The 14,056-nt window shown below is 44.7% G+C and overlaps 2 protein-coding genes across 5 annotated transcripts in view; one reads left to right on the top strand and one right to left on the bottom strand.

Annotated features, from left to right (window-relative positions):
* Positions 1-4,237: 4,237 nt before the first annotated feature.
* On the top strand, positions 4,238-7,042 carry selenom (selenoprotein M). Its single transcript, XM_062381926.1, has 5 exons — positions 4,238-4,462; positions 5,190-5,225; positions 5,442-5,476; positions 5,582-5,660; positions 6,318-7,042. Exons 1-5 carry the CDS (start codon positions 4,364-4,366, stop codon positions 6,531-6,533), a joined length of 465 nt encoding a protein of 154 aa, XP_062237910.1. The 5' UTR covers positions 4,238-4,363; the 3' UTR covers positions 6,534-7,042.
* A 422-nt stretch (positions 7,043-7,464) lies between these two features.
* The window catches only part of smtnb (smoothelin b), a 46,814-nt gene continuing 40,222 nt past the window's right edge, over positions 7,465-14,056 (bottom strand). For 2 of the 4 annotated variants that reach the window (XM_062381920.1, XM_062381922.1), the window contains 7 exons: positions 13,080-13,259; positions 12,886-12,948; positions 12,718-12,799; positions 12,451-12,627; positions 12,231-12,357; positions 11,897-12,048; positions 7,465-9,005 (listed from right to left, as the gene is read on the bottom strand). In XM_062381920.1, coding sequence (XP_062237904.1) covers positions 8,843-9,005; positions 11,897-12,048; positions 12,231-12,357; positions 12,451-12,627; positions 12,718-12,799; positions 12,886-12,948; positions 13,080-13,259 — 944 coding nt within the window. In that variant the 3' untranslated portion in view covers positions 7,465-8,842. Of the gene's footprint in view, positions 10,276-11,896; positions 12,049-12,230; positions 12,358-12,450; positions 12,628-12,717; positions 12,800-12,885; positions 12,949-13,079; positions 13,260-14,056 lie in introns of all 4 variants that reach the window. The other 2 variants (XM_062381921.1, XM_062381923.1) reach the window with 2 other exon arrangements.

Raw genomic sequence — 14,056 nt, 5'->3', positions numbered from 1 at the left:
TCAAATGAAAAACATAGCAATTTACAACCTTTGTTGTTGTTTGACATCACTTTATGTTCAGAAGCTAAAGCACCTCTACACTGAGCCAAAGCAGGTTGCCGTGGCAACACCCGAGGGCACCTCGTCACTCTCCATGACCTCTTTAATGCTTTCGGCCTTTATAAAATTAATGAGACAAAACTGTATCCCAGTGTGTGTGCCCCTCGCTGTGTATTACAGCAAATGTAATGAAATGTCAAATGTTCCTGAAGCTACTGGTGATCAGTGTTGTGCATGAATGAACGAAAAGGAACGTATTCATTGAACACGTCACTCTTATCATCTACCACTGTATTCTTCACACCCCTTCCTCATGCACCCTTGATACGCTGACATTTTCGATCATATCTTTATAAAACACCTCACTAGCTTCACACTACAAACCCTATGGGGGGGGGGGGTTTTGAGAGAAGATTCCAGATTCATTCACTAGACTGGCACTCAGTAGAGCTCAACAGAGCAGTATAGGTTCATCTCTGATCCATGCAGCTTCCTTCTACCAAGTTGTGTGGTTATTGGTCCAGTAGTTTATTACATGAACCTGTTGACTGACAAATCAGAGATGAAAACATAACCTCCTTAGCAGAGGTAATAAAACCTCCACCCATTTATCAAGGAAATATCACCAAAATTAATAATTATTAGAAACACAACAGGAAATTAAAAGTAGAATGAAATGTTATGAGAATATCTAAATAGTTGACGGATAATTTTCTGTTGGTCGACTAATTTCCCCCTGCTACTTAGTCTATAGGGTTTTTATATTGTGTATTATTTACATTGTATATATTGGTTTATTTTTGTCGTGCACTGATTGCTGGTTGTACATCAAATTGCCCTTGAAGAATATTAAAGATTTTCTTTTATGGACAACTTTAGTTAATCACAAGCTGCACAAACCAAGCTCGAGCAGCAGAGGAACCCAGCAGCCAGCAGGGGGCAGCATCAGGACATCACAGCAGACTTTGATTCTTGTAAGGCGTTCAAAGACAAGGTTGGAAAAGTACTGGGTTATTCTCTAACAATAGGTTTTTGAAATATGTTTAATCATCCAGTATCTAAAAGCTGAAAGTAACTTTTAAGTTAGGCTGTCGTATGTAGTGAAGCAGTGTTTATCAAAAGCAACATAAAATGACACAGACACGCCGACAAGATTTGTCCATCTTCTTAGTGTGCTTAGTTCCTTATGATAATCATCAGGTGGTGCGGCCTAGTTGGTAAAATGTTCGTCATTCAACAAGAAGGACCTGGGGTCAAACCCTGCCCTTTCCCATCTCATATACTGAACTCTTAAAATTGGCAGGATTTCTCCTATTAATTTGCAAATATCTTACACAATGTAAATTTAAATTATTAAATATAAAAACAGGAAAAAATTGAATTAAAAAAAAATAAAAAACCTGCGCGCGCAATTCCTATGACCGCGTATGACCGGGGACCCGGTCATACGCCTTCTCCAGATCCACAAAACACAAGTGGACCGGATGGGCATACTCCCAGGCCCCCTCCAGGATCCTTGCGAGAGTGAAGAGCTGGTCCGTAGTTCCACGTCCGGGGCGAAAACCGCATTGTTCCTCTTCAATCTGAGGTTCGCAATCGGCCGAACCCTCCTTTCCAGCACCTTGGAGTAGACTTTACCAGGGAGGCTGAGAAGTGTGATACCCCGGTAATTGGTACACACTCTCTGGTCCCCCTTTTTGAACAGGGGAACCACCACCCCGGTTTGCCACTCCTTTGGCACTGTACCCGACTCCCACGCGATGTTGAATAGGCGTGTCAACCATGACAGCCCCTCAACACCCAGAGCCTTTAGCATTTCTGGCTGGATCTCATCAATCCCTGGGGCTTTGCCACTGCGGAGATGTTTGACTACCTTAGTGACCTCCACCAGGGAAATTGACGACGAAACACCATCAACCTCGAGCTCTGCCTCCAATATAGAGGGCGTGTTATTCGGATTCAGGAGTTCCTCAAAGTGTTCCTTCCAACGTCCGACGACCTCCTCAGTTGAGGTCAACAGAGTCCCATCCTTACTGTACACAGCTTGGATGGTTCCCCGTTTCCCCCTCCTGAGGTGCCGGATAGTCTTCCAGAAACACTTTGGTGCCGACCGAAAGTCCTTCTCCATGGCCTCTCCAAACTTCTCCCACACCCGCTGCTTAGCCTCCGACACGGCAGCAGCTGCAGCCCTTCGGGCCTGTCGGTACCCTGCAACCGAGTCCGGAGTCCTCCAGGATATCATAACCCGGAGGCCTCCTTCTTCAATCGGACGGCTTCCCTGACCACCGGTGTCCACCACGGTGTCCGAGGGTTACCGCCCCTTGAGGAGCCTAAGACCCTGAGGCCACAGCTAGCCACCGCAGCTTCAGCAATGGAGGATTTGAACACTGCCCACTCTGGCTCAATGCCCCCAACCTCCACAGGAATGCCAGAAAAACTCCACCGGAGGTGTGAGATGAAGATACCTAGGACGGGGGCCTCCTCCAGACGTTCCCAGTTCACCCGCACTACTCGTTTGGGCTTACCAGGTCTATCCGGAAATTTCCCCCATTCCCTGATCCAACTCACAACCAGATGGTGGTTGGTTGACAGTTCCGCCCCTCTCTTTACCCGAGTGTCCAAAACATGCGGCCTCAGATCAGATGACACAATCACAAAATCGATCATTGATCTTCGGCCTAGGGTACTCTGGTACCAGGTACACTTATGAGCACCCTTATGTTCGAACATGGTGTTTGTTATGGATAATCCATGACTAGCACAGAAGTCCAATAACAAACGACCGCTCGGGTTTAGATCAGGGAGGCCGTTCCTCCCCACCACGCCTCTCCAGGTGTCTCCATCGTTGCCCACGTGGGCGTTGAAGTCACCCAGCAGAACTACGGAGTCCCCTACTGGAGCCCCATACAGGACTCCATTCAGGGTCTCCAAGAAGGCCGAGTACTCTGAGCTGCTGTTTGGTGCATACGCACAAACAACAGTCAGAGTTTTCCCCCCTACAACCCTTAGGCGCAGGGAGAAGACCCTCTCGTCTACCGGGGTAAACTCCAACACCGCGGCGCTCAGCCGGGGATTTATGAGTATCCCCACACCCGCCCGGCGCCTCACGCCCTCGGCAACTCCGGAGAAGAATAGAGTCCAACCCTTATCCAGGAGTACGGTACCAGAGCTGAGACTGTGCGTGGAGGTAAGCCCCACCAGATCTAAGTGATAGCGCTCCACCTCCCTCACAAGCTCCGGTTCCTTTCCCCACAGCGAGGTGACGTTCCACGTCCCCAGAGCCAGCTTCTGCCGCCCGGGTCTGGTCCGTCGAGACCCCTGACCTTCGCTGCCACCCATGTGGCTGCGCACCCGACCCCAACGGGTCTTCCCACAGGTGGTGGGCCCATGGGATGAAGAGAGGGGGGTGCCACGTAGTTTGTTCGGGCTATGCCCGACCGGGCTCCGTGGCAAACCCGGCCACCAGGCGCTCGCCATCGAGCCCTCCGTCTGGGCCTAGCTCCAGACGGGGGCCCTGGGCTTCCTCCGGGCCAGGTCACATCTCCTCTCCTTCCGTTATTCATTTAGGTTTTTTGAACCAATTAATCAATTAACAGTCTCATTAAAATAGGACTTTTACATGTATTATTTATATGAATTAATGATATTTCTATAAATAATTTACATTTTCTTATTGAGCTTGCTGTCCTTTTTGTATAATGCTTTTGAAAAATTGGCAACATTAAGCTTGACATTCATAGAACAGAGTGATTTAGGCTTTTTTTTTTAAGTCTGATACAGAAGTGTCCCAGATTACAAAGGGACTTGTCCCGGATCATCAAACTACACTAAAAGCTGTGCCATGTCTCCTCTGAGTTTGATGCCTCCATTCTTTCTCCTGGTGTGGTTGGAAAACATCAATATGTTGATCTGATGTGTAAAGCACAGATCGGAATAAGTCGCAGAATTCAAAACAATGCCCCACATTAACCGATTTATATAACTAGACGTTTACTAACCATACTAACAGTTTTTCTTATTCGTATCATTCTTGTCATTCTTAGTATTATAACATGAATAAGAACAATCTATTTTGACATTTTAACAATGATTAAATCTTTAAATCCTCCCTCTCTCTCTTTCTCTCTCTCTTCCCTTGGAGAAGTGTTTGACGTGGCGAGAGATCCGGACGTGACATAAGAGCGCATCAACTCTCCCCCTCCTCCTCCTCCTGCTCCTCCTTCTCCTTCTCTTCCTCCTGCTCCGTCCCCGTCACACATCCACAGGTCCTGGGTCGTGAAGAAAGACGTTGGAGACGCGGTCCAGGAGCTGAATCGAGCTCGAGATGACGTGGCTGCTCGTGCTGGCAACTCTCCTCCAGTTGTCCTCGGCCTATGGCGTGGATGTGAAGAAGCTGGACGGACTGGCTAAAGCGAGAGTGGAGGTACGTTCATCCTCCTTCCTATTATTCTGAATACACGCAGGCAGGCAGGGACACATGCACAGTGAGGCCGGGCACAGGTTTACATCGATCGTGCAAATCATAATGTGTTTTTTCCCTTAAATGTGCGTGTCGGGCGCATGCGCCAGTGCCTCTAATGTGGAAGCGGATGGAGCTGTGGTTCCCTTGGTGCTTCTCCGTCTGATTATGCCACACAGCACAAATTCAAGTCTTATTATTGTGATTACTATATAAATACAAAATGTCTATAAACTGGTGTGGTGTCTATTCAAGGTGTACAATTCGCTCGGGTGGGTTTTTATGAGGTTGCACAAAAGTTTCTGAAACTCAACACCTCTTTTTTGGTGAGAAACCATGCAGTGGTCCCTCAGGGTTTCACCCAGTCACCAACATGCCAGCATCACTGAAAGGGGAAAGACATGCTATCTGCTGCCTTTGTTGTGTTCATGAAAACCTGCCACTTCACACCTAAGGCTCAAATTCCTGCATACATTTATTAGGCATCATTCCCAGAGAGAGGCCTGCTTTATCCTGTGCACGGTGCAAACATGAGTTTAATCCAAATGAGCTGCTATGAAGGGGAAAATGCTGAAGGACAGATCCCAGTAGCCACAACATGTCGGTTCAATAATCATTTTCATACTTCAGGTGATGCCCTTCTTTTCTAAATATGACTCATGGGTGTAATTATGTCTTTTTCTCTCTGCAGTCATGTGGTGGATGACAGCTGAACCGGCTCAGGGAGGTAAGTTCCCCCGTGTTATGTCACCAACAGGAACAAACAGAAAACAGCCAGCGTCGGATGCAGCCTGAAGCTTAACCCCAGTCTCTCAAAGTGTTTGCTGTCAGAGAGACATTTTTACATCTCGTGTTTCACATAATCCCAGACAGATCTGTCACTGAAACCATCCCTGAGTGAAACAAGCCTTAATCACCCCCCCCCCCCCCCCTCTGTCTGCAGGTCAAAGCCTTTGTGAACCAGGATATTCCTCTTTAGTATCCTTCCATTCATCGCTGTCACTTGGTCTTAAATGTCTGTTTATTGAATGATTGTCCAGCATTTATGGTCTGTGGGCCAATCCTTGACCATGACCCTCTCAGCCATAACCTGGTGATGAAGCACATTCCTGGAGCCGACCCTGAGCTTGTCCTCCTGAACCACTACTTTGAAGAGCTGGATGTAAGTGTTGTTTACATTTTGTTGTATTTAGAAGAAAACCACTGTGTCAAAATTCAATCTATGGTTTCTATGAAATCATATGTTTTTGGAGGGGTTTTAGGGTGTGCACAAACTTGATTATTTTCCAAAAATGAAATAAGATAAGACTATTGTATCAGAATATTGAACTAAAAGAAGAAGAATGTAATTTCAAAGCTCCATTAATCCACCTGACCTGGAGGCAGAAAATTATCCACATGTGCCATCACCTCTATTAATGGTTAAAATGGCTGAATTTCTCTTTTCAGATGAAAGAGTTTTCATCTAGAGGCATACTATTCATTATTGTTTAGCTCTGGTTTGGTTTTAAACAGTTCCTGGAGGAAATATCTGGCTCTGTTGTTGATAAGAGTAGTTAAGAGTGAACCAGAACATAAAGCTAAAAGACCCTAAAGCGCTCTGCAGAGCTGAGAGGATGTAGCACACCTTTTACGTTAACATCTTTCTTTTATTTAATCTTTAATATACTATCTCATTTTATACTCCTTATTAGAGGAATTCACAATCACATGATGCACTGACACCATGTTTAATATACTTTATATGTTCATGCAGCACTAACAGTGACAGAAAAGTTAATTTACAGTGGATTTATCATTCTCCCGGTTTTCTCCACAGCGGATCGCCCTCTCCGACATGACCCGCTCCGAGATTAACGAGTTGCTGGGGGAACTGGGATTCTACAAGAAGGCTCAACCCGAGGACGAGGTGCCGGAGGAGTTTCGCTTCTCTCCCGCTAAAGACAGCCCGTTCAAAGAGGAGCAGGCTGATAAACCCGCCACTGAGAACGCCTCCTCAGAGAGCAGCACCAAAGTCGAGCACACTGACCTATAACCCATCGGGAGTGACAAAAATTAGGAATGTAACAGATCCACTCTTCCCCAGATCTGCTCCATGATCAGTTGGTCACCGCAGAAATGATTCACTTCTGAAGGTGGTGGCCAGCGGATCATGGATCAGCCCTCGGGGAAGGACACAATCTTAGCATCAGCGAAAGGCCTTTAAAGGTCCACAGTCTGAATTTGCACATATTGTTCTCTCATGTGTCTGAAGTGATAGAAACACCACAGACGCTTTGTGAGTTACTCTCCACACAGACTGGAAGTGTGCTTGTTATGTTTAGTTTTTTGTTCATCGTGTTTCATCTCTCTCTCTCTCTCTCTCGAGTTCTCTTGTGTGTTTGATTGCTTCCGACCCGCCGTGAAACTGAATGAAGCTTCAGGCTGAAAATTGTCAGTGGCCTGAGGTTGATGCTACATGTTCAGGTGGGTTGGACTGATGCACACAAGAGGATTCTGATAAAAGGTTGGCAAAAGAAGAAAATAAAGAAATTATCATGTTTTTTTTGTGGTCGGTGTATATTTCTAAAGGTTCTCAACTTTTCATAGGTATGAATACAGATGTGACACTTCATTGGAATAAATAGGTGTGGGGAAAGTAAAATGTTTTACAAGCCAATTCATCTATTATTTATACAGCAAAAAGCTGAGGCCAATCCGAGGCGGGACAGGTTGTCAGCCTATTTACCGAGATATTCAGAGCAATAATCCCCCACAAACACTTTAATTTCTCAAATTGGTTCAATCGTTAATTCACATTTAACTGTGGTGCACAGAAACATGAAATTATAAAATGTTGAAGCTTTTTATATACAACGCCCACTGCTCGGTGGTAGGTCATTTGTTTTTCAGTTGAAAAAAAAAACTTGATTTCTTTAAAATCTACTGAAATAAAATTGAACCAAAATCAACTATGAAACCAAATGTTTTCTCAAAAAAGGAAAATTTATTTTACAAGCAGATTAAAAATCCATGGCTTCATGTCGTGAAATATACACTTGGCAGAAAAGTTCAGTCTTGGTTACTCGTGTTGAAATTGAAAGCCGGCTTTCATCAGGCCTGTGAACCACAAAGTGACGCCAATATTGTTTCACAAAATACGGTCATAGCTTCAGATTACTGACCTCACTTAAAACCATTTATTTAAAGTGAAATGTACACACTAACATTTAAAAAATGATATATATATAAAACAAATCTATCCAAGCATAAATAAGGAGCCCTCTGAACGAGCTGAGTGTGAATGTGTTGGGTGAAGTGTGGCAGTGATGCTGGTAGATGATGGAAACGACAGTTCCACACGCTGCCAGTCGAGCAGAATGAAACATCGAGTAACCATACAGTTCAGTTCTATGATATCAGCTTGAAACCCACTCCTACGGTCTTCTTCAATTAAATTAAATAAACATGTTGAACTGCGAGCATTTAGAATCTGATGATGGTACAGTACAGGAGGGACGCAATGTTCAAAAAACTTAAACACGTTCTCAGTAGCACTACAGAGTTCAGAAATGTACGAAAACTCGGCACTGAACTCAAACACAACAGCAAGACAATGTTGGATCTGTTAGAACAAAGAAGAGAAAACAACCCGGTGCTCATGCATTAAATAGTTCTATGATAATTGGTTATGTCAAGGTAAGAATAATAATAACAATAATTAAAATACTTCAAGCAACCAGACTTTGGTCAAAGTTTAAAAGTACCAAAATGAAAACCAAATAATGCATTGTATATTGGACTGGGTGTATTTTTCTGCTTCAGTGGAATAACAAACAGCAATGCTAACAAATGACCAATTTAACAAATGTGTAGCAGAGAAACATGTCACTTAAAATAATTTAAATGGTAAATGTTAAAAATATATAATAAATATTACATATTATATATACTGTAAATATATATATAATATGAAATATTATTTTTTCTCTTGGTGTTTTAAAGTACACTAGCTTAGTGACACCGCTACTGTATGTTAAATATCACCTGACACAAAAGGTGTGTTTTCAGTACAAAAGGTTTTCAACATTTTAAAGCTTTAAAAGGTTGTCGTCTAACTCATAAAAACCTTAGCGCCCTCTAGTGTGAGGGAGGTGTGTCCAGAGGAGAACAGAAAGATTGAATACACATCACCTCTGCCAACATAGATAAACCGACACACAAAAACACTCAAACACACACACACACACACACACGTATTTACACACACACATTATCTCCAACTTGTCCAATTGGAGATGTACAAACTCTGTGACCCAGCCCAGAGTGGAGACGGCCATCCGGTGGGGGTGGCACGGCACTCGCTCACGGAACACAGAGGTCACAGGGCCGACCCATGGACATCTCGTATCTGCGCAGGTGGTTGACCAGAGACTGAACGTAGGTGAAGACGCACTTGGAGTCGGGTTTGTTGCCCATGATCATCATGTCCTCCACTTCCAGCAGAGGCATGCAGTTGACCCATGTCCTGAGGAAGAGGGACACAAGACAGTGAGTGTGAGACAGGGGATGATGAACAGAGGGGAGAGGACCAAAGATGGAGGACCACATTTCTAAACCACCATGGCTTTGTCAAAAAAAAAAAACACAATCGTACAAACACGCACACAAACACTCACCCTATTAATGTTCACATTTTTTATTATCCTTTTTGTTTACATTAAACCCCATAGCAGACAGTCTATAAATTCTGTAAATAAAACAAATAGGAAAGAAATGGAAACAAGTGTTTAAGTAAATAAACAATTAAAGTAAATAAATGACTTTTTGTGTTTATTGTTTTTGTCTGTTCTTTGGTGAGTTACACAAATTCATGTCGTGTTGTTATCAAAATTAAATATTGAAAGTGGAAAGCTCTAAAACGTTTTAGGAATAAATATCACCGTCACTGTGTATTTCAATGAACCCATTAAAGGACAAAGACCTCACATGTGATTCCCACAGAGGGTGACCACAGGGTGGCGTTATCTCCCCACACTGTAAACTGTCTGTGACAGTCTACACAAACCAAGAGACCAGTGACAGAAACCACTCCAGGTCAAAGGCCTAGCATGCGAAAAGAAATGTCAACAATATAAAGTTGGTGTTGTTATTCGAGGAAATAGGTCATTGCGCACTTTAGTGTTCTTTAAAAGGCTTTAAGAGCCGAGAGCATAAACACCTGTGACCTCACTCTTGTTAAAAAAGGACAATATTCCATCCTCTGCTTTGTTTCCTAAGTCGTGTGTTTGAAACACAGTGATACGGCAGATCCTTTTAAAGCGCTGAGCTGCAGATGCTCCTGGCTCTCGTCCTGGCTGTGCTGAAATGCACACACACATGCACAGAGACACACAAACATACCATGTTTGGTACTTTAAAGGCCAAGGGCTTCAGATTAACATGAAGGATAAAATATTAAAAAGCAACCAATAAATTGGTCTTTTGAAACCACTACGTTTGACATACATCGCATCTCTCACACACACACACACACTGACTCTCTCACACATACACACTCACACACTTCGTCTGTCAGAACCAGAGTGAGGTTCCGCAGCACATTCGTCCCCTCTCTCACCATGGGTTCAGTTTTAGGCGGGGTGCGACTCTAGGATGAGTTTTTGGTTTTAACCAGGCCCTTCGTCACCAGACCTCTGTAGAACTCCTGCAGGTACGTGTACACACATTTCCAATCCGGCTCTCGCATCTTCACCATGTCGTCCACATCCAACAGCTGAGGACAGTCCACTAGTTTCCTGCGCCCACGCCCGGCAGGGGTGAGATGAAAAAGGGGGGAGGGTGAAGGTAGAGAGAGGAGAGAGGAAGGAAAGGAAGACACAAACAGAGAGACACAAAGAAGGAGGGATCAAGATAGAAGTACAGATAAAAGAGACAGAAGGAACAGGAGAGAGATAGTGGACAAAGTGTAGGAAAATAAAGAAAGAAAGGACGGAAAGAAGGAAGGAGGAGCAGAGAAAAAAAAAAAGATAAAGCAGTGAGCAGCCAAATGTAAAAAGTTCATGGTGAGACGACAGAGGGAGAGAGAAAGGACACAAAAAGAAACAATGACATTACATTCTCTGTGTTCACAAATATATCCATGAGTTGACATGCTTCATGAACATCGTCTATACAGTACGTGGCACAAACACAGTCATACACACACAAGTCAAAACAAAAAGTTAAATGAGCGCCAGGCGATGCTCATTCAGCCTTTTTGTTTGTTGTTGTTTTTTTCTGTGCTGGAGGACAATTTCAATACAACTATGCTGAAGATCCAACGAAAAAAACAACAAGTTTTCTGCATTTAAACACAAGATTCAACAACCCTATGGTGAATCTAAAGAAACACACTGGTGCAGAGGATGGAGCGTCTGTGAACGTGTGTGTGTGTGTGTGTGTGCATTGGGATTCCAGATAACAGCAAACTGTTGGGAGGGTCGGGGGGGGTGAGTGATGGGAGAGTGCAACAACACAAATGTGGGCAAACAGGGGCTGTGGTTGGGTGACGGTCCAGTGATGAGAACATATATCACAACTAATAACACCAGCCTGGGCGTCATCCTACTGGGAGCAAGTGAACACACACACAGTGTGAGTGGTGGTGGGGGAGGGGGGGGCATCACATGTGAGAATGCCGTGATGCAGGAGGGATGACAACGAGAAAAGAAGAGTAGAGAAGAGATATTTTGAATAAAGAAAAGAGGGATGGAGCGACAGCTCTTCCGTTGTTATAACCTGGTGGTTGTTTGAGGGACGGTTTTTGCTCATGGGTCTCTGGTTTAGGGCAGACGTGGACAGATGGCGAGTGGAGGTTTAGAGGCGGAGTTATTAGAGTGGTAATGAGGCCCACTCAGCCTCTCGGGGCATGTGATACACCTGCGAGACACCTGGGAGACAGAGTTAACCCACAGACATGAGTCGAGGAGCGTCCACGTGGTTCCGGGTTTGTCTCTGAACGTCTGGCTCAAGTAAAATTTGGTAAAGAGGAACATTGAGTAAAAGCTATTGGAGGATTCTAAAGAGAAATGAAAGAATGATGGGAAATTCTGCACAGCACAATGAAAACCACCATAAAAACTGGCTTGGACTGTTTTTGTTGAGTTTCATTGTGCGTTCACACCACGACAGCCTTGGTTGGACAATAACGTAGATATCTTCAATCCATGGAGGAAAAACGAAGCCGGCACGAGCTTCTTCCGCTGGTTTCTCTGCATATTTAAAAAAAAACGTCCCAGCTCTTCTCCACAAAAATGAAGTTGGTTTCCCCAACAAAATCCGCTGTGGCTCTCATTTGCAGTAAAAAGTGAACAACATCCAAACTCCATGGTTAGTGCACATGTTACGAGAACAACTATGTCTGTAAACCGTACTCACTCTGCAGCATCGAAGGCCACCTCAAAGTTTTGCCTGCGGTTGCTGGGGCTCAGCGAGTCGTAGTCAAAGGCATCGGGGAAGAAATGGTGCACGAGGGCACAGAACGCCATGCCGTTGCTCCAGCTGGATGAAAAGTTTTGAATATTCACGTGCTGAGGGAGAACAGATGCAGAATAGAGAGAAAGGCGTTGACAGATCAGTGATGGAAACATTTACAAAGCAGGAAAACATTATATCATCCTATTTCGTCTTCTTCAGCCTCAGCTCCGGTGTCGTTGGCTGACATTAACAAGAAGCCCAACACGCGGCGGGTTGCTGTGGCGAGTTGACTAACCTCATATGAGCGCGTCTTGGCGCGGCACCAGTCGAGCAGCATCTGCTTGATGGAGTTTGCGTTGGGCACTCCGAAGCTGGTGGAACGCTGCACCTTGTTTACCTTGGCGACCGCCTGGTTTCCCGGACTGAAAGAAAAGTCAGGTTTGTGTTAATATTTACATGCTTTGATCTGCTCCTTTTCCTGTCCTTGGTATCGCTACCTCTCTGTTTATCCTTACCCGCCTCCCTCCTTCTCCAGCTTCTCTATCATGGCTTTGCGGGCCTGCATGGCAGAAGTCTTGGGCAGAGTCTGTGCCCTCATCAGCTCCTTGCGTTTCTCCGCCTGCCGTCGCTCCATGGCGGCCAGACCGCCGCTGCCGCTCCGAGCCGATGTGTCATCCTCGCGGTCAAAGACACTGAGAGGAGGTCATGAACGACAATTAAATTTGTGAAGGTGCTTGCATTTGACATTATTTCAATGATGTCGCTGATGTTTCGAGACCCACCTGCCCACTTTTTTGCTTGTGTTAGAGGAGGAAGAGGAAGAGGAAGACGAGAAGCTGTATGATTTGGACTGGACCGTCCCTCCTGAGATGTAGAAAGATTGTGTCACGATACATAAACACATAATAAAATGAGATGATTATATGAACCAAAATAAAGGAATGACTCACTGTCTGTTTTCTGCACATAACTGGCCTCCATGACAGTGCTGCGAGACAACCTGCTCCCATCATCTGACACACACACACAAGGTTGGTGTCATTTTAACATTATCATTGTATTTTTACTTTACATTCTGTCGGTTTTCTCTCCCACATTGTTCAACTGTGACTTGGGAGGATGAAGAAATGCAAGAACAAAGTACCAGACTGGGCAAAGCGGTTCGTCTTGGTGACTTGACTCAGAGTGGAGCCATCTGTAGACTTCTCCACCTTCCTCATCACCATCTCTCCTGCTCCGACCCCGGCGCGCCCTTTCTGTGAACGCTCCTCTCTCTGCTGCCGGAGGTCTTGCAGACGGGTCTCGCGCTCCTTCTCTCTTTGGTCTGAGGTGGAGGAGAAAAAAAGAGGTATGGACGTGTGGATGGGAAAGTGGAGCGATGATGTCAGTGGAAAAAGAAGAGGTGGAGGAGGACACGAGGTCCTAAACAAACTGACAGCACCTCCTCTGACTGCCACAAAGATGGATTCAAACAGGGCAGCCAAATTTGAGGCGATACATTTCAGGATTCTTTCCACAGTACTGTAAAATTTGTCAGAACTCACAATCACAAAACAAACACACACAAACACACACACACGCACGCACACAGGTGGGAGACTCACTGCTGAGCCAAAGCTTTCAAGTGATGTGTAACGCACAAACAACACAGATCAAAAAGAGCTAGCACATGTTCAGCGAGGCCCAGAATGACTTCACACAAGTCACATTCACACAATACTACTATGTGCTGCACTTTTTCTATCACGCTGGTGCAGCTGACGGGGAAATTTGGAATTCAGTGGGCTACAGCCTGGAGTAGCCGGGGATCGAACCACCTACTGGTTAGTGGAGGCCCCTCTCTACCTCCTGAGCAACAGCAGACTCTGTATTACACTATATCCAACTGTACTCTTCTATGCCATACTGTACTTTATTTCAGCATACTGTACTATACCATACTGTACTTTATTGACGCATACTGTACTATACTACACCAAACTATACTATATTATTACCTTACTACACCAAACTATACTATATTATTACCTTACTACACCAAACTATACTATATTATACTACACTATACTACAAGCAGCGTAGCCTCAGATCTGGGAATCGGGAGGTTTAACTGTCAGCTCA

This window comes from Platichthys flesus, chromosome 3 (assembly GCF_949316205.1).
Source record: "Platichthys flesus chromosome 3, fPlaFle2.1, whole genome shotgun sequence".
NCBI lineage: Eukaryota > Metazoa > Chordata > Actinopteri > Pleuronectiformes > Pleuronectidae > Platichthys > Platichthys flesus.
The sequence above is the reverse complement of the archived record's forward strand: the minus strand, read 5'-3'. Positions and strand labels throughout refer to the sequence as shown.